The sequence below is a fragment of the Protopterus annectens genome, chromosome 3.part0 (genome assembly GCF_019279795.1).
Source record: "Protopterus annectens isolate FY-2018-M chromosome 3.part0, PAN1.0, whole genome shotgun sequence".
Taxonomy (NCBI): Eukaryota; Metazoa; Chordata; order Ceratodontiformes; family Protopteridae; genus Protopterus; species Protopterus annectens.
Genome location: NC_056731.1, coordinates 551923012 through 551944788, shown reverse-complemented (window position 1 = coordinate 551944788; position 21777 = coordinate 551923012). Strand labels below are relative to the sequence as shown.

The following is a 21777-nucleotide window of genomic DNA, read 5'->3' as shown; positions in this document are numbered from 1 at the left end:
TTCAGCCGAGGATAAGGCAACATGCAATATGTTACACAGATCACTGTAATTAAACATTAACACTGTACTAAGTATATTACCGCGGTGGTGGTGCTGCGATAGCGTTGTCGCCTCACAATAAGACGTTGTCGTGTTCGATTCTCAACTAAAGTGTCTTCTGTGTGGAGATATGCGTGAATGGGTGTACCTTCGTTGAAGGTTGTACGTCAGGGCTGGCAACTTGGTACGTAAAAATCTACTGCCAATCATTAGCGGACCGGAGTTCCGCTGTGGCGACCCCTAACCGGGAAAAGCCGAAAGATACAACAACAACTGTACTAAGTATATCATGGGCTGTTTATAGAATGATGCAGATTTGTGAAACCTATTTCAGTAAATTAAACTGTTCCCTCCTTAGTGTGATTTTTTTAACTCCGGAACAGTCCATATACCTGTCAAGTTTAGTGGTCTATCCTATCTGGAAAATTTAACAGAAATGTTTGCAACAGACATTTCTTTTTTTCTTTTAGAACAATTCTTACTGTGCTACATTTCATGTGGAGATGCAGCTTCATAAGTCTCTTTCTATATCTGTTGACTGTCATAGTTTTTGCATTCTCCCTTTTCTTATGAATGGACTGGTTGTAAATATTCTGGCTGTTCATCTTCCTTGAACTTAATTTTAAGCATTATTTGTCTGTCTTTTGTATAGATGATTCTTCCATACGGCTTACTATTTTCCCTTTGAGCTATGTAGGACCTTTGATAAGCTGCATTACAAGTTCAGTGCCTTGCTGTGAACTATTCTGTGGCAATGGGATTTCTACTTTATCTCCAGTCGGTGAGTTTGGTAGATTTCTGCATTTTCTATTACATCAGTAATTCTGTCTTTGCTGGTTTCTTTCTGACATTTCCTTTACTTTGTGATGATCTTCAGGCATCAGAAATGTAGTTTGACGTAGGACATTTGATTTTCTGTCTCCTACCCATCAGCAGTTGAGCTGGGGATAGACTGTTCCTCTGCAGTGGAGTATTCTTGTATTCCAAAATTGTGAGGTGCCAATCCTTCATAGCTTCCACTACACCTATTTCTCTTCAGATTTTTCACTGTTTCAGTGAATGTGTGCATCTCCATTGAACTGAGGATTGTGGAGACTAGATGTTACATCTGTGAATTCCCATTTATGCACAGATCCTCTGAATTCCTGACTTCTATGTTATGAACCTTTGCCATGTATGAGAACAATGAATATTCCTTGTCTTGAGAATGTAGATATTTAGTACTTTGATACTTGCCGTTACATTCTCAGTAAGTTTACTTTGAATAGTTATACACACATATGTGATGTTTGGCTTCTCTGAACTGGCACAGATCTTTCCCCATGCTGCTCCATGAATAAAATCTGGAATTGGGTATGAAATCCTCTCTTCATATGGAGTGTTTGACATACATTGCAGATGGTATAACTCTGTAGTATTCTGTTTTAGTTGCCATTCACTGACCAGTCATTCTGTCTTGCCTTTTTCTTTACATTGCACTGCTCCTAGATGTGCCTCATGTTATTCTTTCAAGCATCTGATTATCTCAGTTGCTTGGAAATTATATTTTATCAGCTTTGTACACCAAACCTTTTACAGGACTTAGTTCTTCCTTGAAAGAAAATTAGGGCTGCTTTCTTTACTTAATGTTTTTAATCGGGCCATCCTTCCATTGTAACATTTTTCAGGCACTGAATTTCTGAGTCGGTATCCATGCTTCTTTGTAATTCTTTTGCTTTTCATTTTCAAGTACCTATTTTTTTTTTCTAAATATCTGAACTCGTCCGTTGTAGGTATGGCCTACTTGACTGTCATGCTGTGTGTTTTCTTAGTCAGATGAGTGTTGTGCTTTCAGGTTGTACCACTGAAGATTAAGTAACATCTTTTGTAGTCTTGGAGGTTGGTTGTACAGTGACTTTCTGACTTTGCTTTAAAAGGGTTTGTGATCTGTTTCAACCTCTTTACCATAGAAATATTCGTGGAATTAGTTATGTACGCACACAATGTTATCTGTTTTCTGCATTGGTAAATGTTATTGACCCATAGGTAACTGATTTGCACTGTTGTAAGATCATTGTTCAGTTTGCTATTGTAAGCAAACTTGTATTGCTCCTATACAGTTCTGATAGTTGTACTGTAAACAGAAGACAGCCTTATTCACATTATAATGCTGTAAAGCTGGAGCATCTGCAACTAGTTTCTTAAACAATTCAAAAATGTTTTCCTTTTAGTAACTGCAGTCACATGATACATTTTACAGCAGCAGTTAGAGGCACAGTTATCTCACATATAATGGGTAGAAACTTTGCAGAATACTTAATTGTTAGAAACCTCTGTAATGCCTGAATGTTTTCTGGCCTTGGCATTTACCCAACTGCTTTGATTATTTTTCTGGATCTGGTTTCAATCTCTTTTACATTAGAATAGGACTCCTTTGTTTTAGACTCTTGACATTCTGTTCTTGTGCCTGAACCTACATTAATAGATACTCAGTTATGCTTTCCACACCTTCCAGACCTTTAGTTGATTTTGCAGCAGCTATTAAGAGCACGTCTGATGTGAAGTACCACCAAATTAAATTTCGAGGAGTCTGTACTTTCAAAATGAAAATGATGCATTAAATTTAATATGCACAGTCTGGGGCACCATACATCTAGTTTTATCTTCCAGAAGCTTGGCTTACAGCTAATACTGAAAAAAATTGTGTTTAACGTTCATGATACCATTATCTTTAAAAACAGCATTACTCTGTTTACATTTGATCAGTTTATTCATATCTTGCAGATTCTGTTAGCTTTAGTTGCTTCTTACTAACACCTAGGCCATTCTTTCTCTTCACTTCCAATTCAGCTTTACTTCCCAGATTTATTTTTCCATTTATTAGAGCCCAGCATCAGGTTTTATTTTTATACCATGTTAAGATTCCTAAGACTTTATGGCTGCTTCACCCAGCAGCATGCAGGAATGAAGCGCACTGTCCGTTTCTTATTCACTTACAGAGAGTCTTCGTCTTTCGGCTTTTCCCCGTTAGGGGTTGCCACAGCAGATCACCTGTCTGCTCATGATTGGCAGTGGAGTTGGTTTACAGCCACATGTCCTTCTGATGGAAGAATTCCAGGAGGATGCAGTTGAACCATATTTGCACTGAGAATTTCATTTTGGTAGTTCCAAACACAACAACTTTTAAAATATATTTCTTTATTTCTTTAAATGTATATTTTCAGTTCTGGCAGATATTTCATCACTCTGGCCATGTTATGCCAGGTTGCTTAATAAATAAAACACAGACATAGCAGATGTGGTAAACCTAGGAGAGATCTGTATTCTGGAAGGCAATCAACTTTGAAGACTCATTAGCCTTGTATATTTTTATAATGTTTGCCTTTTGTTAGTGCTGCCCTCCTTATCACCATCTTGTTTCTTTGACTGTCTCCATCCTTGTACTTTTTAACATTATGCAAATGAATGCGTGGTCATTACATACACACACATTTTGTGTGCTGTTTATGGTATCCAGGTGGATATCTTTGTCACTTTGTGAACATTTGTAGTATGATGCACACTAAAACTTCCTAAGCAGTTTTAGAGCTACTGGCAATAAAAAATAAGGAACTTTTGAATTCAAATCCATAAATTGTATGGTAATCAAGAAAAGCTATCTTTATTTGCAGATGACGTTATTTTGTACTTGATAAATCCAGAAAAGGAGATTTTAGTGTTATAGAACATTTTGAGACAGTTTCAAATATTTTCTAGATATAAAATTAATGCAGATAAAACAGAAACTATAGCCGTTAACTGTGTACCCACATGTGAATTGGTTCAGCAATATCCATAGTTATTGGGATATGATAAGGTGAAGTATTTGGTGTATAGATTAACAAGAGTTCTGTTATGGCTGTTAAGGATTTATGGGAAGAGACCAAAAAGGTAATACAAAAATTGAGAAACTGGAAGTCCTTGATTATGGATGTGGATAGTAAGCTACAAGCAGTTAAAATGGTTAGTCCCTTTAATTTTATTATATGTAGGTCAGGCATATTTTTTATCAACCAGAGAGAAGTTGTGGATGATAAGTGTTGAAGGAAGTTGTCTGAGGAGGAAAAAGGGCAAGACTTAAGTGGGGTAAATTGATTCTCCCCTTAGAAAGTACAGTTGTGTTAAATCGTGCCAATAATAGTAGATGTCGTTCTCTTCACTGTTACAGTATTTGCTATGGAATGGATGTCCTGCCCTGGGCAGTCTTATGCTGTCCCAGTATAAAAAAGCCTAATCTTGTTTGCACAGTACGTCACATTTATGCTCTCCACACAGAACATAGGGCATAAAAGGGACATATGGATGTCCTTCAAGAATGCAACTGCAGTCATAACATATGGGTTGTCCTGCCTCAGGCAGCCCTCGGTCGGCCGAATTCCAAAGTCTGGGACCGGCGTCGGCTGGTGTCGCCTCCTCTCCGACGTCAGAATGGCTGGAGTATAAAGGCATCGGCCGACGCCATCTTTTTCAGTCTTTCTTGCCGCAGTGCCCGAAGCAGAAGCAGTTCGCAAGTGCCGGTCGGTCAGCTCCTGTGTTTTCAGTACCGAAGTCATCTAAAAGCTAAGTACCCCGTTGGGGAACATTTTTTCTTGCCTCAGCCGATGTCAGAACAAGTTGAGAAAGTTAATAATTGTTTGTCTTGTGGTAAACAAATACCTCATAAGGACATCCATTCTCTTTGCCTGCCTTGCCTGGGCCCAGACCACGACGTCTCGGACTGTGCTTGCTTTAATAAGCGCACTCTCAGGCGCCGGGCAGAATTTGCCGAAGACTTTTTCGGTGATTGTTTTGCTTATATCATGCCGTCGGATCTTCCGACAACTCAATCTTCCAAAAAGCATAAGGACCGGGACCGACATCCTTGGCCCGTGTCTTCCACCGATACTCCTCCAAAACCCTCCACGAGTGCTTCGGTCCCTTTGGAAATGGTAATCCAACCGCTCCAGGCCGACGACACAGCGGTAACTCATCCTTCGGTCTCGGAGTCCACTGCGGTGCCGGTTGTTGACTTTCCTCCAGAAACCGAGGTTCTGGACCTACCCGACACAATTCCTGTGGACAAGGTTACACCAGCACGTGGGGCAGCTAGGCCTCCTGTATCCATGTCCATCAAGGCCTTTGCACGTGCTAAGGCCGCCAGCCAGGCCAAGGCCCATCCTAAACCTACTGCTCAGGCCCCTTCTTCTGATAAACAGATCATGTCTCTTGCTGCAGATCTAATTTCCCTTATTAGGGGGTCTCAGCCTCATCCATACAGAGGTTCTCAGCCACCTGCAGAGAAAAGGCCCAGAACTGAGCAGGCCGACAACCTCTCTTCAGATGAAGCCTCTGGGGAATCTGAGCATTCTGATACCCAAGAAGAATCCTTCCAGGCCTATGAGGACTCTGATGCTGAGGAATCAATTCCCTCTGCCTCTCTTCCAGAGGATTTTTCGTTCGGTGAAGTCATACACTCCATGAGAGAGCATTTTAAATGGCAGGGCCAGGAATTCTCTGACTCCAGGAAAAGGCTACGTACCTTCCTCAAGCTTCCCCAGCACAGGCATTTAGCTATCCCTCCAGTTATGGATGTCCTGGATGATGTTTTCTCTGACTCCAGTGCTAACCCTGATTCTCTCCCTCCTGCTCCTGTCAAGCCTGACAGATATTATAGGGTCCCTAACACACACAAGCTTCTCTTTAAGGCCCATTCTGTGGATCTAGAAACAATTTCACAGGGCCCCAAGGGAGTGGCTACTTCCACTGCCAAGAATCCACTGCCAGCAGATAAGGAAGCTAGATCCTTGGAGAGATGGGGTAAAAAAGTTTATACCTCCACCACCCTGGCTATGAGGTCACTTAACTGCCTTTTTCATATGTTTCAGTACCAGGATTTTTTACTGGATGACTTACAGAAAAAGCTAGCCTCCCCTGAGTCTACTGATTTTAAGGCATTGCAGGATCTAGTACATAACACTCAGCAGGTTAACAATCATTTTCTTCAGTGTGGTTATGATGCATTGGAGGCTTCATGTAGGGCAGCAATGACTGGGGCTGTGATACGTAGACATGCTTGGTTAAAAAAACAGCCACTGCCAGACCATGTTAAAGTAAAGTTACTTGATGCACCTTTAGAAAAACGGAAGCTTTTTGGTGCTAATGCACAAGATGTGTTGAAGTCCATTGAGGAAAAAGCTAAATCAGTACAGACAGTCAAAGATTTCCTCCAGGTTCAGCCTCCCAGATTCAGCAGGAATTGGCCTTCAAATAATTGGTCCTTCCCAGACACTAACAAGTTTCAAAGGGGAAAAAACAGGCGTGGCCGAGGTAGAGGGCAATACCGAGGCTCCTACAGGGGCCGCCAGTGGCAACCACCAAATCAAAGAAGTGGCACAGGCAGCCCACCTGCACCACAAGTGCAACCACAATGACTTGACTTTCATACCGTCTACAAAGGCTCAAAGAGAAGCACCCTTGGGCGGAAAATTATCCTTATTCTCAAAAAACTGGCATATCTTAACCAAGGACAACTGGATTCTGGATTTAATAGACAAAGGTTACAGATTCCACTTCCATACTTTACCAATAAGACAAGGCATGCCAAACCTGCCACATCATCAAAGGGCAGAGGCACTCATTCAAGTTTCAAATCTGTTAAACATAAACGCAATAGAAAAGGTTCCTCCACAGGAACGAGGCCAGGGATTTTATTCAAGACTGTTCCTTGTTCCAAGAAAGGAAAACAAATGGAGGCCTATACTGGACTTGTCTACTCTAAATACTTATCTCATTGTGCCAAAATTCAAAATGCTGACATTGCAGCAACTCCTTCCCATGCTGGGCAAGGGGTCTTGGCTGGTCACTCTGGAGCTCAGGGAGGCATATCTGCATGTCCCAATCAAAGCTGTAGAAGATACCTCAGATTTCTTGCAGGGACAGAGCATTATCAATTCTCAGCATTGCCGTTTGGCTTATCTACTGCGCCCAGAGTGTTCACGAAATGCCTGGCATCAGTAGTGGCACACTGCAGACTCCAGGGGATTCAAATATACCCCTACCTGGACGACTGCCTCATACAAGCAGACAATAAACAAACCTTGATTGCAAACTTGGACTTTGTCATTCAATTACTACAGGCCTTGGGATACACAGTCAACATTCAGAAATCAAGACTCCTGCCATCCCAACAAATTATTTTCCTAGGAGCCAAGCTGGACACAAAAACACAAATGGCTTATCTCACAGAGGGAAAACAACAGCAGTTACCAGAATACTTCAAAGGCCTAGCAAAGTTCTCCCAGCTGACTGCAAGGAAAATCCTGCAGGCCCTGGGGTTCATGGCATCTTGCATTCTTTTGATACCTTTGGCAAGACTTCATATGAGAAAGCTGCAATGGTATTTAAAAAACTTATCGTCCCAACACAGCCAAAGCCTAGAGGACGTAATCCCACTCATTCCATGTCTACAAAGAGAATTTTTGTGGTGGGCTCAAGCAAGTCAGTTAAACAAAGGCATGTCTTTCAACAAACCTCAAGCAGGTCAAATAATTACAACAGACGCCTCAGACCATGGATGGGGGGGGGGGGGGGGCGCACATGGAAGGCAGATGCATTCAAGGTCAATGGACACCAAGGGAAAGGCATCTGCACGTAAACCAAAAAGAGATGTTGGCAGTGATACATGCAATCGAGAATTTCGAAAAATCACTTCAACAAGGACATTTGTTAATAAGGACAGAACACCACGGTGATGTGGTATATAAACAAGCAGGGAGGCACTCATTCTTATCCCCTCTGCAGACTAACAATGATTCTCTGGGAAAAATCCCTAAGTCTGAATATACATTTGCAATCCCAGTTTGTGCCAGGCAAGGACAATGTTCTGGCGGACAAGCTGAGCAGGAATTTCTTGGATCCACACGAATGGATGCTGCATCCTCACATTTTCTCACAAATAACAAGGACATGGGGAAGACCGGACATAGATCTCTTTGCTTCTCACATGAATCACCACCTGGAAAAGTTCTGTACAAGGACCCACCGTCCTCTAGCCTGGAAAACGGATGCTCTCTCCTTCAGCTGGAATTCCCTAACAATTTATGCATTTCCTCCTCTACCACTGCTGACCAAGGTGATACTGAAGATCAAAGCAGAACAACCAACAGGCATTTTGATAGCTCCAGATTGGCCAAGGCAGCACTGGTACCCATTGCTGCTGAGCATAACTCGGACCAAGCCGTGGCCTCTGCCCCTATGGCCTATGCTTCTAACACAGCACAATTACAGGACTGTTCATCAAAACCTGAAAACCTTGCATCTGACAGCCAGGAGGTTACCATAACTCCTTCCGATATCTCTCTTTCCAAAAAAGTTCAAGAGATCTTACTGGAAGCACGCAGACCTTCCACTAGAAAAACCTATTCAGCCAAGTGGAAGAGATTCATCATCTGGAATGCTAACAGGGGTCAGGATACAACAGTCTTGAGTATACCTCAGATATTGGATTACTTGGCAGAAATGTTTCATACTGGTCTCTCATATTCTTCCATAAAGATTCATGCCTCAGCAATCTCAGCAAAATACAATTGTGATCCACCTGTGTTTTCACATCCTTTGCTAAGACAGTTCCTAAGAGGGATAAAGAATATCAACCCCCCCCAGGAAACCACCAGTACCTGCATGGGACCTCAGTTTCGTCTTGGAAAAATTAACTCTTCCTCCCTTTGAACCAGCAGCAACTTCAGAAATGCAATTCCTCTCATGGAAAACGGTTTTCCTATTGGCTATCACTTCAGCAAGAAGAGTCTCGGAGATACAGGCACTCATGGCAGTACCTCCTTTTCTCATTTTTCATCCGGACAGAGTCTCTCTAAGAACCAATCCTTCATTCATGCCAAAAGTAATTTCCAGGGTGTCTTTAAATCAAGCCATTCACCTGCCTACTTTCTTCCCCAATCCTCAAAACAGGGGGGAAGCACTGCTGCATACTTTGGACATACACAGACAACTATGCTACTACTTGGACAGAACTAAGGCCACCAGAAAGCCAACTGTTTGTAGCCTATGCTGCTGGAGTACAAGGAAAAGCAATCTCCAAACAAACAATTTCCAAATGGATTGGACACTACATCAGATTCTGCTATTATTTTCATGGAAAAGGTGTGCCAGCCAATATTAGGCCACACTCCACCAGAGCTATAGCCACATCCACAGCTTTCCTAAGAGGAGTGGCTACAAAGGACATTCTAGAGGCTGCTACATGGAGCTCCGTGCATACATTTACCAAGCACTACAACCTGCCTTTATACTCCAGATCCCGAGCAGGCTTTGCTTCGGCAGTCCTGCAGGGCATTTTAGCTACACCATCACTTTCTTAGTTCCAACCACCCCCAGATTGGCTATGGTATTCAACCCATATGTTATGACTGCAGTTGCATTCTTGAAGGACATAGTATAGTTTTGTACCTACCATAAATGTAGATGTCCGATAGATATGCAACTGCAGTCGGATTTTCCCACCCTCCTACCCCTCTGCAACCTTCTTTTTGGGTCCACTCCTCCTATTCCTATTAGCTGGGGGTACCTCCTATGGTGTATTTGTTTATTACTGTTGTGCATGTCTGGAATTGTTTATCCATTCACCAAATTTAGCCTTCCTTGGAGGGCACCTGGCATCTGGGGCAAGAAACACTGAAGAAGATGGCGTCGGCCGATGCCTTTATACTCCAGCCATTCTGACGTCGGAGAGGAGGCGACACCAGCCGACGCCGGACCTAGACTTTGGAATTCGGCCGACCGAGGGCTGCCTGAGGCAGGACAACCCATATGTTATGACTGCAGTTGCATATCTATCGGACATCTACATTTATGGTAGGTACAAAACTGTACTTTGCAATTACCTAGAACGGAATTGCCCAAGAAGGGAACAGTCACCATAGGACAAAGGTGTCCATGCACAGCTAGAAGGAAAAAATGCAGAATAAACAAAGAGGTAGCTGGAGGAAGGGAGCGAATACTGCAATAGTGAAGAGAAAGCTCAAGAAACAGAAGGGGAGGTGGGAGGCTGAGAAGAGCCCTCAACAAACCCACATAAAATGGTTTCAGTAAAACCTGCTCTGTTTCTAGAAACCATATCCAACTTATAATGCTTTGTAAAAGTATGAAATGAAGACCAAGTAGCAGCTTCAAGGATGGAATTGGTGTCCAACCCCAGAGACAGAGATTTGGCATGAAAAAAAAACAACAAAAAGAAATGGCTTTTGATCTCCAGGTGGAGATGCTTTGCTTAGAAACAGCCAAACTCAGACCTGGGATTAAAGGAAACAAAAAGCTGAGCAGACTTACGAATAGTCTGTTTTATCCAAATAGTACCGGAGCTGTCTGTGCAGATCCAAGTTGTACATGACCCTCTCACTAGCAGACTGAGGAGGGAAAAAGGAAGGAAGTTGTACTGACTGATTCAAGGACAACCCATCTACTACCCTGGGTATAAAAGAAGGATTAGTACGAAGGGACACCCTGTCCCTGTGAAAAAAAAACAAAAAAGGAGGAATGGCCATAAGGGCCCGGAGCTCAGAAACCCTCCAAACAAAAATAAGAGCCAGCAACGAAACAGTCTTTCAGGTACAATGTTGCAAAGAAGCAGAATATGCAAGCTCAAAAGGAAGCTTAGTCAATTTTTCCAAAACAAAATTAAGGTCCCAAGGAGGAGGAATAGGTTTTCTTTGAGGCCGAATATGCAGGACACCTTTAAGAAATTTTGACCTGACAATGAAAAGTCAAAGGAGGATTCAAGGGAAAACTAGCAGAAATGGTTAATAAATGGTCCTTCACAGATGAATAGGCCGAGCCAGACTGGAGCAAAAACAGAGTTCAAACTGGCGGCAAAAGTAGTTTTAGGTAGTTGCATTCATATGTCCCTTTTATGCCCTACGTTCTGTGTGGAGAGTATAAATGTGATGTACAGTACAATCAAGATCTCTTTTAGGCTTTTTTATACTGGCCGAGTGTCTGGCTGCCCAGAATGAGACATCCCTTCTATATCGAATAATGCAACAGTGATATAAAAGGACATCAAGGTGGTTTAAGATCAGGTGATTTGAAAGGATACTTTAGAGCTACACAGTCAAGTCTCATATACATAGTACAAGCAGATGTCATAAAGCAAAGTTTATAAACAACGGACTAGTAGCGTACTATAAAACAAAAAGAAAAAAACGCTACTTGGGAATCATGAACCAGAATTTATTACATCCAAAAACACATCAGTTTAAGCGCTTGCCAATGGGGGTTGCCATGGGTGCAGCTTCTGCCCCCATCTTTGCAAACATGGTGTTGTGGTCTTGGGAAACAACCAAAGTGTTTAACTCATCCTATAATGCCCATTTAAAATTGCATTTGAGGTATTTGGATGATATTTTTATTTTGTGGAGTGTTGGTGTTGAATTATTGGACACATTCATTCAATTCTTGCATGGTACTACAGATTTTTTGGAATTCACTTAACATCATTTTTCAGAGATTAGTTTTTTTGATATTTTGTTAAGCAAGGATTCCATTAACAATTGCTTTTTGTCCAGTATTTTTAGGAGGCCCACCTATTCCAATTCCTTTTTTACACTTTTCAACACCCATTATGCCAGAAGTGGAACTTGGTTAAAGGGCAACTCATTAGACTCAGCTGCTTGGTTCCTAATGATGCTCATTTTTATGATGAGGTTAATAAGATGAAACGTATGTTCCTTGAAAGGGGTTACCCTGAGAATTTATTTGATACATTGGCACAATATGTAATCCATTCAGGCACACTAGATATAGACCTATTTTGTGCCCTTGTGGTGGGTACTACCAGTGATGATGTGATACCAGCTCCCTCTGTTTCATTGAACGACCCTTTGAGAGCCTTGGTTTTACCTTATAGTAAAGGTATTGATACCTTGAAAGCAGACCTTGTACAACATTGATTTGCCATATTTTCCTGCATGGGTCTTGCTGGTAAACTGGGGACTTTACCCAAATTTGTATCCAAGAATAGTAGAAATATGAGAATTATCTTTGAATGGCAAGGGACCTATGATGAGAAATTTATAAATCATGGGGTATGAAGAAGTGTGGTTGCTGTAAGCAATGCAGATTCATTCTTGAAGGCTCCAGTATACACATTCATGGCTATCCATACATTATTCCTGTGAAGGGTCGATACAACTATAACTCTAGGGGAGTGGTGTATGTGGCTGTATGTGCATCTTGCCCATCATTTTTTGTTGTCAAGACTGTTGGGCCATTAAAGACACGAATTTATCAACACATGTATGCTATTCATAAATCTAATCACACTAATGCTTTGTTCAAGCATAGCTTTGTTTGCAAAGATTTTAAAAAATTTTCTTTTTCTATCCTTGAACAGATAGAACAAAAACCGGTGGGGGGTGATTAGGAAAACCTGCTTGAAAAAAGGGAATTCCATTGGAAAGTCTTATTGAACTGCACTTGTCCACCTGGTATCAGTGATGTAGTTGATGTAATGTTTCGTTTTGGTTTTACTCAGTTTCTGAAGAAGTTCCTTACCAAAGTGAATGAAAGCGCTTAAACTGTGTTTTTGGATGTAATAAGTTCTGGTTCGTGATTCCTGAGTAGCGTTTTTTTTTTTTTCATAAAGCAAAGTGGAAAGGGATGATTGTTTAATTGGGAGGGAGGATTTTGCATATAGTCCCTTAAGGAAAATAACCATGCAGAATGTTATATTTATAAAGTAGCAGAAAGTATTCCAGGAACTAAGCCAACATATGAATTGAGAAAGATCTTACCAAGAGGCATGATTGCAAACAAACAAGAGGTGCTTGGAATTTACTGGAGAAAATTGTCAAAGAAACTAAAGTAGTGTGAGAAAATAAGAGTGAAAGGACTGAGACCAAGCAGAAGTTTGGACTGCAGGTTAAAGACTGCTTTCACTGTTGGGGATTGAGAAGAGGTATAGCAAAGAGAGAGCTTCATGAAGAAACAGCTCTGGTAGAGTTTTTAGATGAAGATAGAACATTAGCTGCTGCTAAAAAGGGATAATTAGGGCATTTAAATAGAACATGGTAACTATTAGAATTAATCAGAGAAAGTTAGAAAAGATTGAAAAGAGAGAATGGGAAGGCAATTTACAGAGGAGCAATAAGGATGAGGCAACATCTGTATGGCTCACAAATATTCAACGTCTGGAAGATTTTGGATTTTCACCTGGAACTGTTTGCACTGGTAATTTTTTTTACTTGAAGTGGACTTAGAGAATTTTTCTTTAGGTAGGTAGCAAATGTTAGAGGAGTGATGGGAAAGGTAAATGGGAACATGTTTTTGGAAATGTAATAAGGTGGCACATTTTACAAATTCCATATAGATGCATTTTTCAGAAATGTTAAGGGAGCAAATTGTTGTAACCAAGGAAGTGATTCTTTTGAACTGGGAAATAGGATCTGGATTGGTCTAAACATAGTAAGGCCTAATTAGTTTAATGCTATTAGCTGCCAAAAAGTTACCAGAAAATGGATATCAAATCCAGTTATTATTGAAGAAGTGAATATTGTAAAGGAAATAAAAGAAAGAGAGGTGGGATGTTCAGAAAAGGGAAGGAGCAAATTACCTATAAATAAATGGAATTTGTGGGAACAATGCATGCAAAATAATGTTCAGGAGGAGGTGGGAGGTTTAAGGGAAGAATTGAGCAATATATGTAATGTTGGAGTGAATAATTGTTAAAATGAAAGTTATGTGCATTCTGAGAGAAAAATGTTACCAGGGTTTGTTTTCTCTTAATATTTGCATATCTATGTTACTGTCTACAAAATGTGATGTAATAAAAATGTTTTTAAAGCATCCCAAGTATGTGATACTGTCTGACCAGAGTAAATCAGTGCTGTGCGTATTGTCCAGACTATATATTTTAAGTGCTTCAGAGTTTGGTAGTGCATGTAATGTTCACATACTTAATTGTTACATGCTTTCATGGTCTTAACGAGACGAAGTATATCGGTAATCTCTAATGGTAGCATGAGAGAGCTTTATACCTTTCCCCAAACTAAAACACATACTTTACTTTTTAATTTAAGCTATTGACTAGAACTGCTTTATAAAAAAAAAATAGTACTGCCTTTTTTTTTTCCTTTTACGGAATCTAGCACTACTTCTTGCGACCTTGTTGAACAGCTGTTGAGTCACTCTGAGTGACTTCTCAGATTTGTCATGTAGCTTCTCCAGAACAAAATTAAATGCTTGCTGTATTAAGTACTTCAGTGTTATAATTTGCAAAATACCAACTGCTTTTTTGTTTCTGTTTTCCTTTTTGATACAGCTGCATCAGGGACCCTCGCTGGAGTCATGGGCTTTAGGTTTTATAACTCTGGAAAGTTGATGCCTGCTGGAATCATTGCTGGTGCCAGGTACAGTGAACAGCAAGACCTGAGATTTGATTGCCTTAGCTTCTGGAACTGCATTAAATGGAGAACGCTTCATGTTAATTAAGGTTTTTCCAGAATAAAATTTCCAAGGAAATCAATAGCAAAACTTTAACTGCTTTTTAAGTGATGAGGAGTATATACAGTTTACATTTTTAACTGTATAATAAATAAGTTCCTTATATATTTCTTTTCAAATCTGGCTGCTACTTGCAGTTTTATACAGTTTATCTTCAGTAGGTAACACGGCTCCAGTGTCAGAACCTGAAAATAGTATAGGTTTGCGCTGCAACAAAATATTAAGAATACGTGTTATTCATAAATCCCTTAGATACAGTAACTTAATTTTTTTGTCCTTGTTAGCTGATCTCATTTAATAATTATTCAAATGCCACTGTATTATAATTTGGCTGATCTTATTTTAATATTGGGGCCAGGGAGACCATGTCATTCAAACCTGGCCATCTATTTGCTTCCAACACCAGCTGCCAGTACGCCTCTAATATTGTCTTAATATTTGTTTTGATATGTGTTTTAACATATCATGGTTATAATATTTAGGAATTTTAAATAAGAATGATTTTAGAATGTTCAGTGCGAGTTTAAGCCAGCAGAATGTGTAGATTAATTTAACATCTATTTGGTCAATCAACAAAGGTTTAATTGCACTAATTAAATTATTGGCAATGTTATACAAGGGTAGTAGTGCAACATTCATAGTTATCTGATGAAGTTTCTCGACGAAAACGTTCTGGTTGTATGTTAGCGTTAAATTTTACATTGTGGTTGCTGGTGCTGTGTCTGTGAATAAACATTGTGGTTTGCGGTGGAAACGGCTATCAGAGTGCTTTTTGGGATTTATTGGAAACTGATGCACTTTGGGAACTTTGGAGTTGATTTTGACATGTTTCCCAGAGGACTTGATAGGTAGTGTCCCTAATGCATGTTTCTGCACACCTCTCTGTATGGTGTGGTCTGCAGGCAGCAACAGTACAAAAGCCAGAATCCTTCCCCTGGAAGTAGTGAGTAGGAGGTGACTGTCCACTCACTGCTGGACAGCCTAGATGGAATTCTGGTATGTTGGCCCATAGTCAAACCAGAGTCAAAAGTGGTGCAGGTGGATGCCTTGTCCCCTCTTCACTAGGGTGTCTGTGACTTAGTGAGAGTGACATGAAAAAAAGAATGTGAAAAATGCAGGTAAGAACAACATAGTAAAAGCTGTATTAGAATTAAGATGTGTATTTTGTGAACCACCAGTAAAAAGTAAAAGGAAAGGTTTGTTAGATGATAATAATAAAAAAAAAAAGTATGTTGGAATATAAAGTCTGAATAGTAGAAGGGGTGCTGTGTTACCTTGGTATAAAAGGAAAATCTGTGCTAAAGATTATCAAAATGAAAGTTATTTTGTAAACAGTGTTGTACTGCTTGCAAATACTAAAGAAACCAGTCAACTGCTGACAAAAACAGCCTCTTCTGTAGTGGTAAAACTCCATTACTGTTACTACCAGAAGCAAGAGCTAGTCGACACCTTTAGCAAGCCCTCCAGGCTTACTACCATTACTTCATTGGATTTATCCTTCAGTAGATTAACCACCCCCTTGAGACCTCCTACAGAAACTGTTAAAAGTACTGACCTGAACTTCCGTGTGTCCAAACACATCAAGGAAAATGAATGAAATGTAGAAGGTCCGAGAAACCACAACTGCAGCTACTGAAATGCTATTTTTAATAGAAAACACACAAGTATTGAGCGCTTTTGTCTCAGTAAAAAGGAGACTTCATCAGAATACAGTACAAAATGAAAATGAGCTGCTTACATATTCTCTCACTTACATCTCTACCAATTGCATGTAAAAAAAACAATTGGCGTTAATGACAAACCATTAACTTTTTTAAAAAAAGCTGGGTAGGAAAACTACTACAAAGAAACTACATGTTAAAATATTACAATATTCAACATAATATATATACAGAAACTAACAAAATTACCCAATTAACATGAATGTTATGTGATACAATATTATATTTTTATATTTTGCTTGCTTTTTCATGTAAGATGGGTACAGTAGAAATTGCATCGTTTAAACCTGGGGGAAACATTGCAGCTAACCAAAGTGCTATTCTCTTTCTTTATTGTAGTTTTCAGTCCCCCCCGGGATCAAGATTAATAATATCCAAAATCCCAAATAGGAACTTTTCAAACTTCACACAAACCGGGGAGAGTTTATATAATGCACTACTTTGATGTTCTTCATGTTTCACTGTTGCACTCATCACATTTGGGTTATCTGTCTGCAGGTAGCTCTCAGCCGGCCTGAATACCAGTGTCTTTGGATTTCTGCAAGTGATGCTGTCGCTTCTTCCATGACATCAGGTCTTCAGGGGTATAAAGTATGCAGCCGACACCATTACACCAATCTTTCTTGCTGTGCGGTGCCCGACGCAGAAGCAGTTCGCAAGTGCCAGTCAGCTGACTCCTGAAATTTTCGTTTTCGAGTTTCAGACCTGAAGTCTTAAAAAAAAAAATAAGTACCCTGTTGGGGATCCTTTTTTCTTGCTCTAACCGATGTCAGAAAAAATTAACAATTGTCTTGCCTGTGGAAAGCAAATACCTCATAGAGATTTTCATTCTTACTGCATCACCTGTTTAGGCCCAAACCATGATGTGCCTTGCTGTCGTTTTGTGCCTTGTTCAATGCCCGAACTATTCATCGGCAGGCTATTTTTGTAGCTAAATACTTTCGTTCTTGATCTCCGTACTCTGAAATGGCTTTAAGCCATCCGACTACCAATCTTTTGAAAAAAAAAAAGGATAAAGACAGACCGCATAGGTCCAAAACTGCCGACGACGCTTCTGTTAAGCTAGAGTCGCCAGTCCGCCGGTACTCGGTGAGGTGCTTTCGCAGCCCCCGATACCCGCTACTACAGATTTGCAGGCCTCTGCTGAGACCCATTCGGAGTCCGGTATGCCGTGAGATGCTTCCTAGACTATGGAACCTGCGGATGTCTCTACCTTGGATGGGTCCAAAGCTGCTGTGCAGGCTCCGGCTTCTGAGGGTGTATTCAGGCCTACCGATTTTCATATTAAACCAACGACTTTGTTTCAAGCTAAGAATACCGAATTCTTCAGGCCTAAAGCTCATACTACGCCTAGAAAACCGATGACCAAAGCGCATTCTCAGGCCCATATGCCTCAAAAACAAATTATTAGAATGGCTGAAGACCTTATTACCTTAATTAGGGGAAGCCAGCCTTCCCCCTCTAAGAGACCTAGAACTGATTTTCTTTCTGATTCTTCTGATCAGGAATCTGATATCTTTGTTCCTTCTGACTACCAAGGTGTACCCTTATCTACTTATGAGGATTGTGATGCAGAGGATTCCATTCCCTCTGCTTCCTCTCCAGAAGATTTTTCTTTTGGTGAAACCTTGCATACCCTTAGGGAGCATTTCCGCTGGGAAGGTCAGGACTATTCAGAGTCCAAAAAGAGACTTAGGGAATTTTTAAACAAGCCTCAACCCAGGCCTCTAGCTATCCCTCCTGTTCTGGAGATTGTAGATGATGTTTTCTTAGAATCCGTCCTTACCCCAGACACTTTGCCTCCAGCTCCCAGGAAACCTGACCAGTACTCTAGAGTACCTGACTCTCACAAATTCCTCATCAAGAATCCTACTGTGGATCCAGAGACCATTTCCCAAGGACCAAACTGCATTAAGGCTACTAATGCCAAAAATCCTACCCCTTCTGATAGGGACTCTAGAGCTTTAGACAGATCGAGTAAGAAGGTATACACTTTTACTACTTTGACCATTGGGGCTTTAAATTTCCAGTTTCATATGTTAAAGTATCAGCAGTATGTTATGGGGCTACTTAAACAGAAAATGATGATTCCTGACTGTGCTTAACACAAAGATTTACAAAAATTAATGCATTCTGCTGACCAAGTTGGTAAACATAGTTTGCAATGTGGTTTTGATGCTTTAGAAGCATCTTGCAGGGCTGCTGTCACTGGGTCTGTGCTTAGAAGGCATGCTTGGCTTAAGGAACAAAATTTGCCAGATCATGTTAAAGGTAAATTACTGGATCCACCCTTAAACCAAGAGCGCCTTTTTGGCAGAAAAGCAGAAGTCCTCAAAAGGATGGAGGAAAAAGCTAAATCTATGCAAACTGTTAAGGATTTCTTACAAGTATAGCCACCTAGATTCATTAGGCATTGGCCTTCAAAGAACTGGTCCTTTTCAGTCCCTTCCAGGCCTTCTCAGTCCAAACCCAGGAGCAGCAGACCACCAAGACTTCAGTCTCAGGCTATGCACAGATCTAAGCAGTGGGGGGGGCTCCCACTCCCAAAGCAGGAGAAGTAAGCCACCCCCCCTATGGAAAAATGGCATAATGACTTATCCTTAACTCTTCCAAGCCTTACTTAACTACTTGCTCCATTAGGAGGAAAGCTCACCCTGCATGCATAAAACTGGGAACTCATTACCCAAGACAAATGGGTTTTAAACATAGTTTCCCTAGGATACAGATTCCACTTCCACTCAACCCCAACACCAAGTGGATGGCCAGACCTCCCCCCAAATCAGTGGGTGGAGGCCCAAAAACAAGTGCTGTCTCTCCTCCGTATCAGAGCTATTCAACCTGTCCCAGCAGAACAATGGGGACAGGGTTTTAATTCAAGACTGTTCCTGGTTCCCAGAAAAGAAAACTCCTAGCATCCTATCCTGGACCTGTCTTTTTTCAACACCTTTTTGGTGGTTCCAAAATTCAAAATGCTAACTCTTCAACAGCTTCTTCCTATGCTAGCCAAGGATGCCTGGCTGGCAACCCTAGACTTAAAAGAAGCTTACCCGCACATCCCAATAAGGGAATCCTGCAGAAAATACACAAGTTTCAGGGCAGGCTGCATGCACCATCAGTTCTTTGCACTTCCCTTTGGCTTATCTACTGTGCCCAGGGTATTCACAAAATGCCAGCCATTGCATTTTGCAGGCAGAGAAATATTCAGATTTACCCATACTTGAACGATTGCCTGATTCAGGCAGAGAGTCAGGACTTGCTATTACAACACCTGGCATTTGTAAAGAGACTTCTAACCTCACTGGGGTACACCATCAATGAGAAGAAATCACACATAGTACCCTGTCAACAGATTGTATTCCTGGGAGCAAGCTTGAACACAACCTCCCAGATGGCATTCCTCACTCCAGAGAAAAAAGTTTGACAACCTACTTCAAACTATTGGCCACAAAAACCCAGCTATCTGCAAGGAAAATCCTGCAAGCCCTGGGGTTCATCGCCTGTTGCATTCTGTTAATTCCCTATGCAAGACTGCATATGAGGAAACTTCAATGGTATCTAAAAAGTCTATGGTGTCAGTATTCTCAGGACCTGGAAACAGTGATTCCTATTCCTTGTCTAAGGGCAGAGTTCCTTTGGTGGGCAGAGGCCTGCCACCACAACAGGGGACTCCCTTTCACTCTACCCCCTGCTGCACAAACCCTAACAACAGATGCATCAGACTATGCATGGGGGGCTCACATGGCAGGGCAGTGCATTCAGGGCAAATGGACCCCAAAACAGATGCACTTGCATATCAATCAAAAAGAAATTTACCTGTACAGAATGCTCTGACAGCCTTCAAAGACCTTATTCTTCCAGGGCAACTATTGGTAAAGACAACACCACACAGTTATGTGGTACATAAACAAGCAGGGGGGAACCCATTCCTACCCACTCTGCAGACTAGCCATGGCTCTGTGGAACACAGCCTTGAGCTACCAAGTGAACCTACAAGCTCAGTTCCTGCCAGGCAAACTAAATTCACTGGCAGACGACTTAAGCAGAAATCTCATGGACCCACACGAATGGAAACTGGAACCCAAAATATTCAACCTCTTGAACAAATGGGGGACACCATAGGTAGACCCGTTTGCCTCTCCTCAGAACTACCAATTGAACAAATTCTGCACCAGAGCTCCCCACAGTCAAGCTTGGAAAGTGGATAACCTGTCCTTTACCTGGGAAAGCCTCTCAGTATATGCCTTTCCCCCTCTGCCTCTCCTCTCGAAGGTTCTAATAAAGATCAAACAGGACAAGCCAAGGTCAATTCTGATTGCACCAGCCTCTCCATGCCAGCACTGGGTACCCCCTTTTGCGCAGCCTGACAGTGCTACAATCATGGCACCTGCCTCAAACCCCGTCCCTGCTGCCCCAGCAGACGGGCCAGATTCTGCCTCCTCAGCTTCAAACCCTGAACCTTGCAGCCTGGCTAATTCCCTCACCTCTGGCAACCCTCAGTAAGCAGGTGTTGGATGTCATTCTTGAGGCAAGAAGGCCTAGTACTAGAAAATCCTATTCAGAAAAGTGAAAAAGATACTGTGCCTACCCCCTGAGCCTGGCTCCAGGAACAACGGTGCCCAGCTTACCTCATATTCTAAATTATTTAACAGATATGCTCCACAAGAGCCTAGCTTTCTCTTCGATTAAGATTCATGCCTCTGCCATTTCAGCACATTATAATACTGAGCCACCCCTCTTCTCTCATCCCCTGCTAAAATAATGCCTTAGAGGGGCCAAAAATGTAAGACCCCAAAGGAGAGCTCCCACTACAGACTTGGACCTTAACTTTGTATTGGAAAAACTCAAATCTTCCTCCCTTTGAACCAGCTGCTACAGCAGAGTTGAAATTCCTTTCTGGAAAACAGCCTTACTTCTAGCCATTACTTCAGCAAGAAGAGTGTCTGAACTGCAGGCCCTCATGGCAGTGGAACCCTTTATTATCCTCCATGCAGACAGGGTTTTCCTCAGGACTAATCCATCCTGTATGCCCAAGGTGGAGTCTAATGTGGCTCTAAACCAGTTCATTCATTTGCCTACTTTTTTCCCTAATCCTCAAAATAAAGCGGAAAGGATACTGCATTCTCTGGATGTGCACAGACAGCTTAGATTTTATTTGAACAGGACTAAGCCTCTCAGAAAAATCTGACCAGCTGTTCGATTTGCTACAGGGGCAGAGGGGAAGGCCATTTTAAAGCAAACAATTTCCAAATGGATATCCCCATTGCATCCAGTTCTGCTGCAAGCACCATGGAAAACCTACCCCACAGGGGATAAGATCACATTCCACCAGGGCCGCATCTACCTCTACGGCTTTTCTCGGAGGAGTCCCTACCAGGGACATCCTGGAAACTGCTACCTGGAGCTCTATACATACTTTCACCAAGCATTACCACCTGCCTATCTTTTGTAAATCCAAAGCTGGATTTGCCACAGCAGTTTTACAGGGCCTGATTGCTAGCCCTAATGC

At 41.5% G+C, this 21777-nt stretch overlaps 1 protein-coding gene across 2 annotated transcripts in view; it reads left to right on the top strand.

Moving 5' to 3' along the window:
• The window catches only part of TMEM14C (transmembrane protein 14C), a 223756-nt gene that overhangs the window by 156499 nt on the left and 45480 nt on the right, over positions 1 to 21777 (top strand). For both annotated transcript variants that reach the window (XM_044064975.1, XM_044064974.1), the window contains exon 4: positions 14369 to 14456. In XM_044064975.1, the coding sequence (XP_043920910.1) occupies positions 14369 to 14456 (88 nt within the window). The remainder of the gene's footprint in view (positions 1 to 14368; positions 14457 to 21777) is intronic.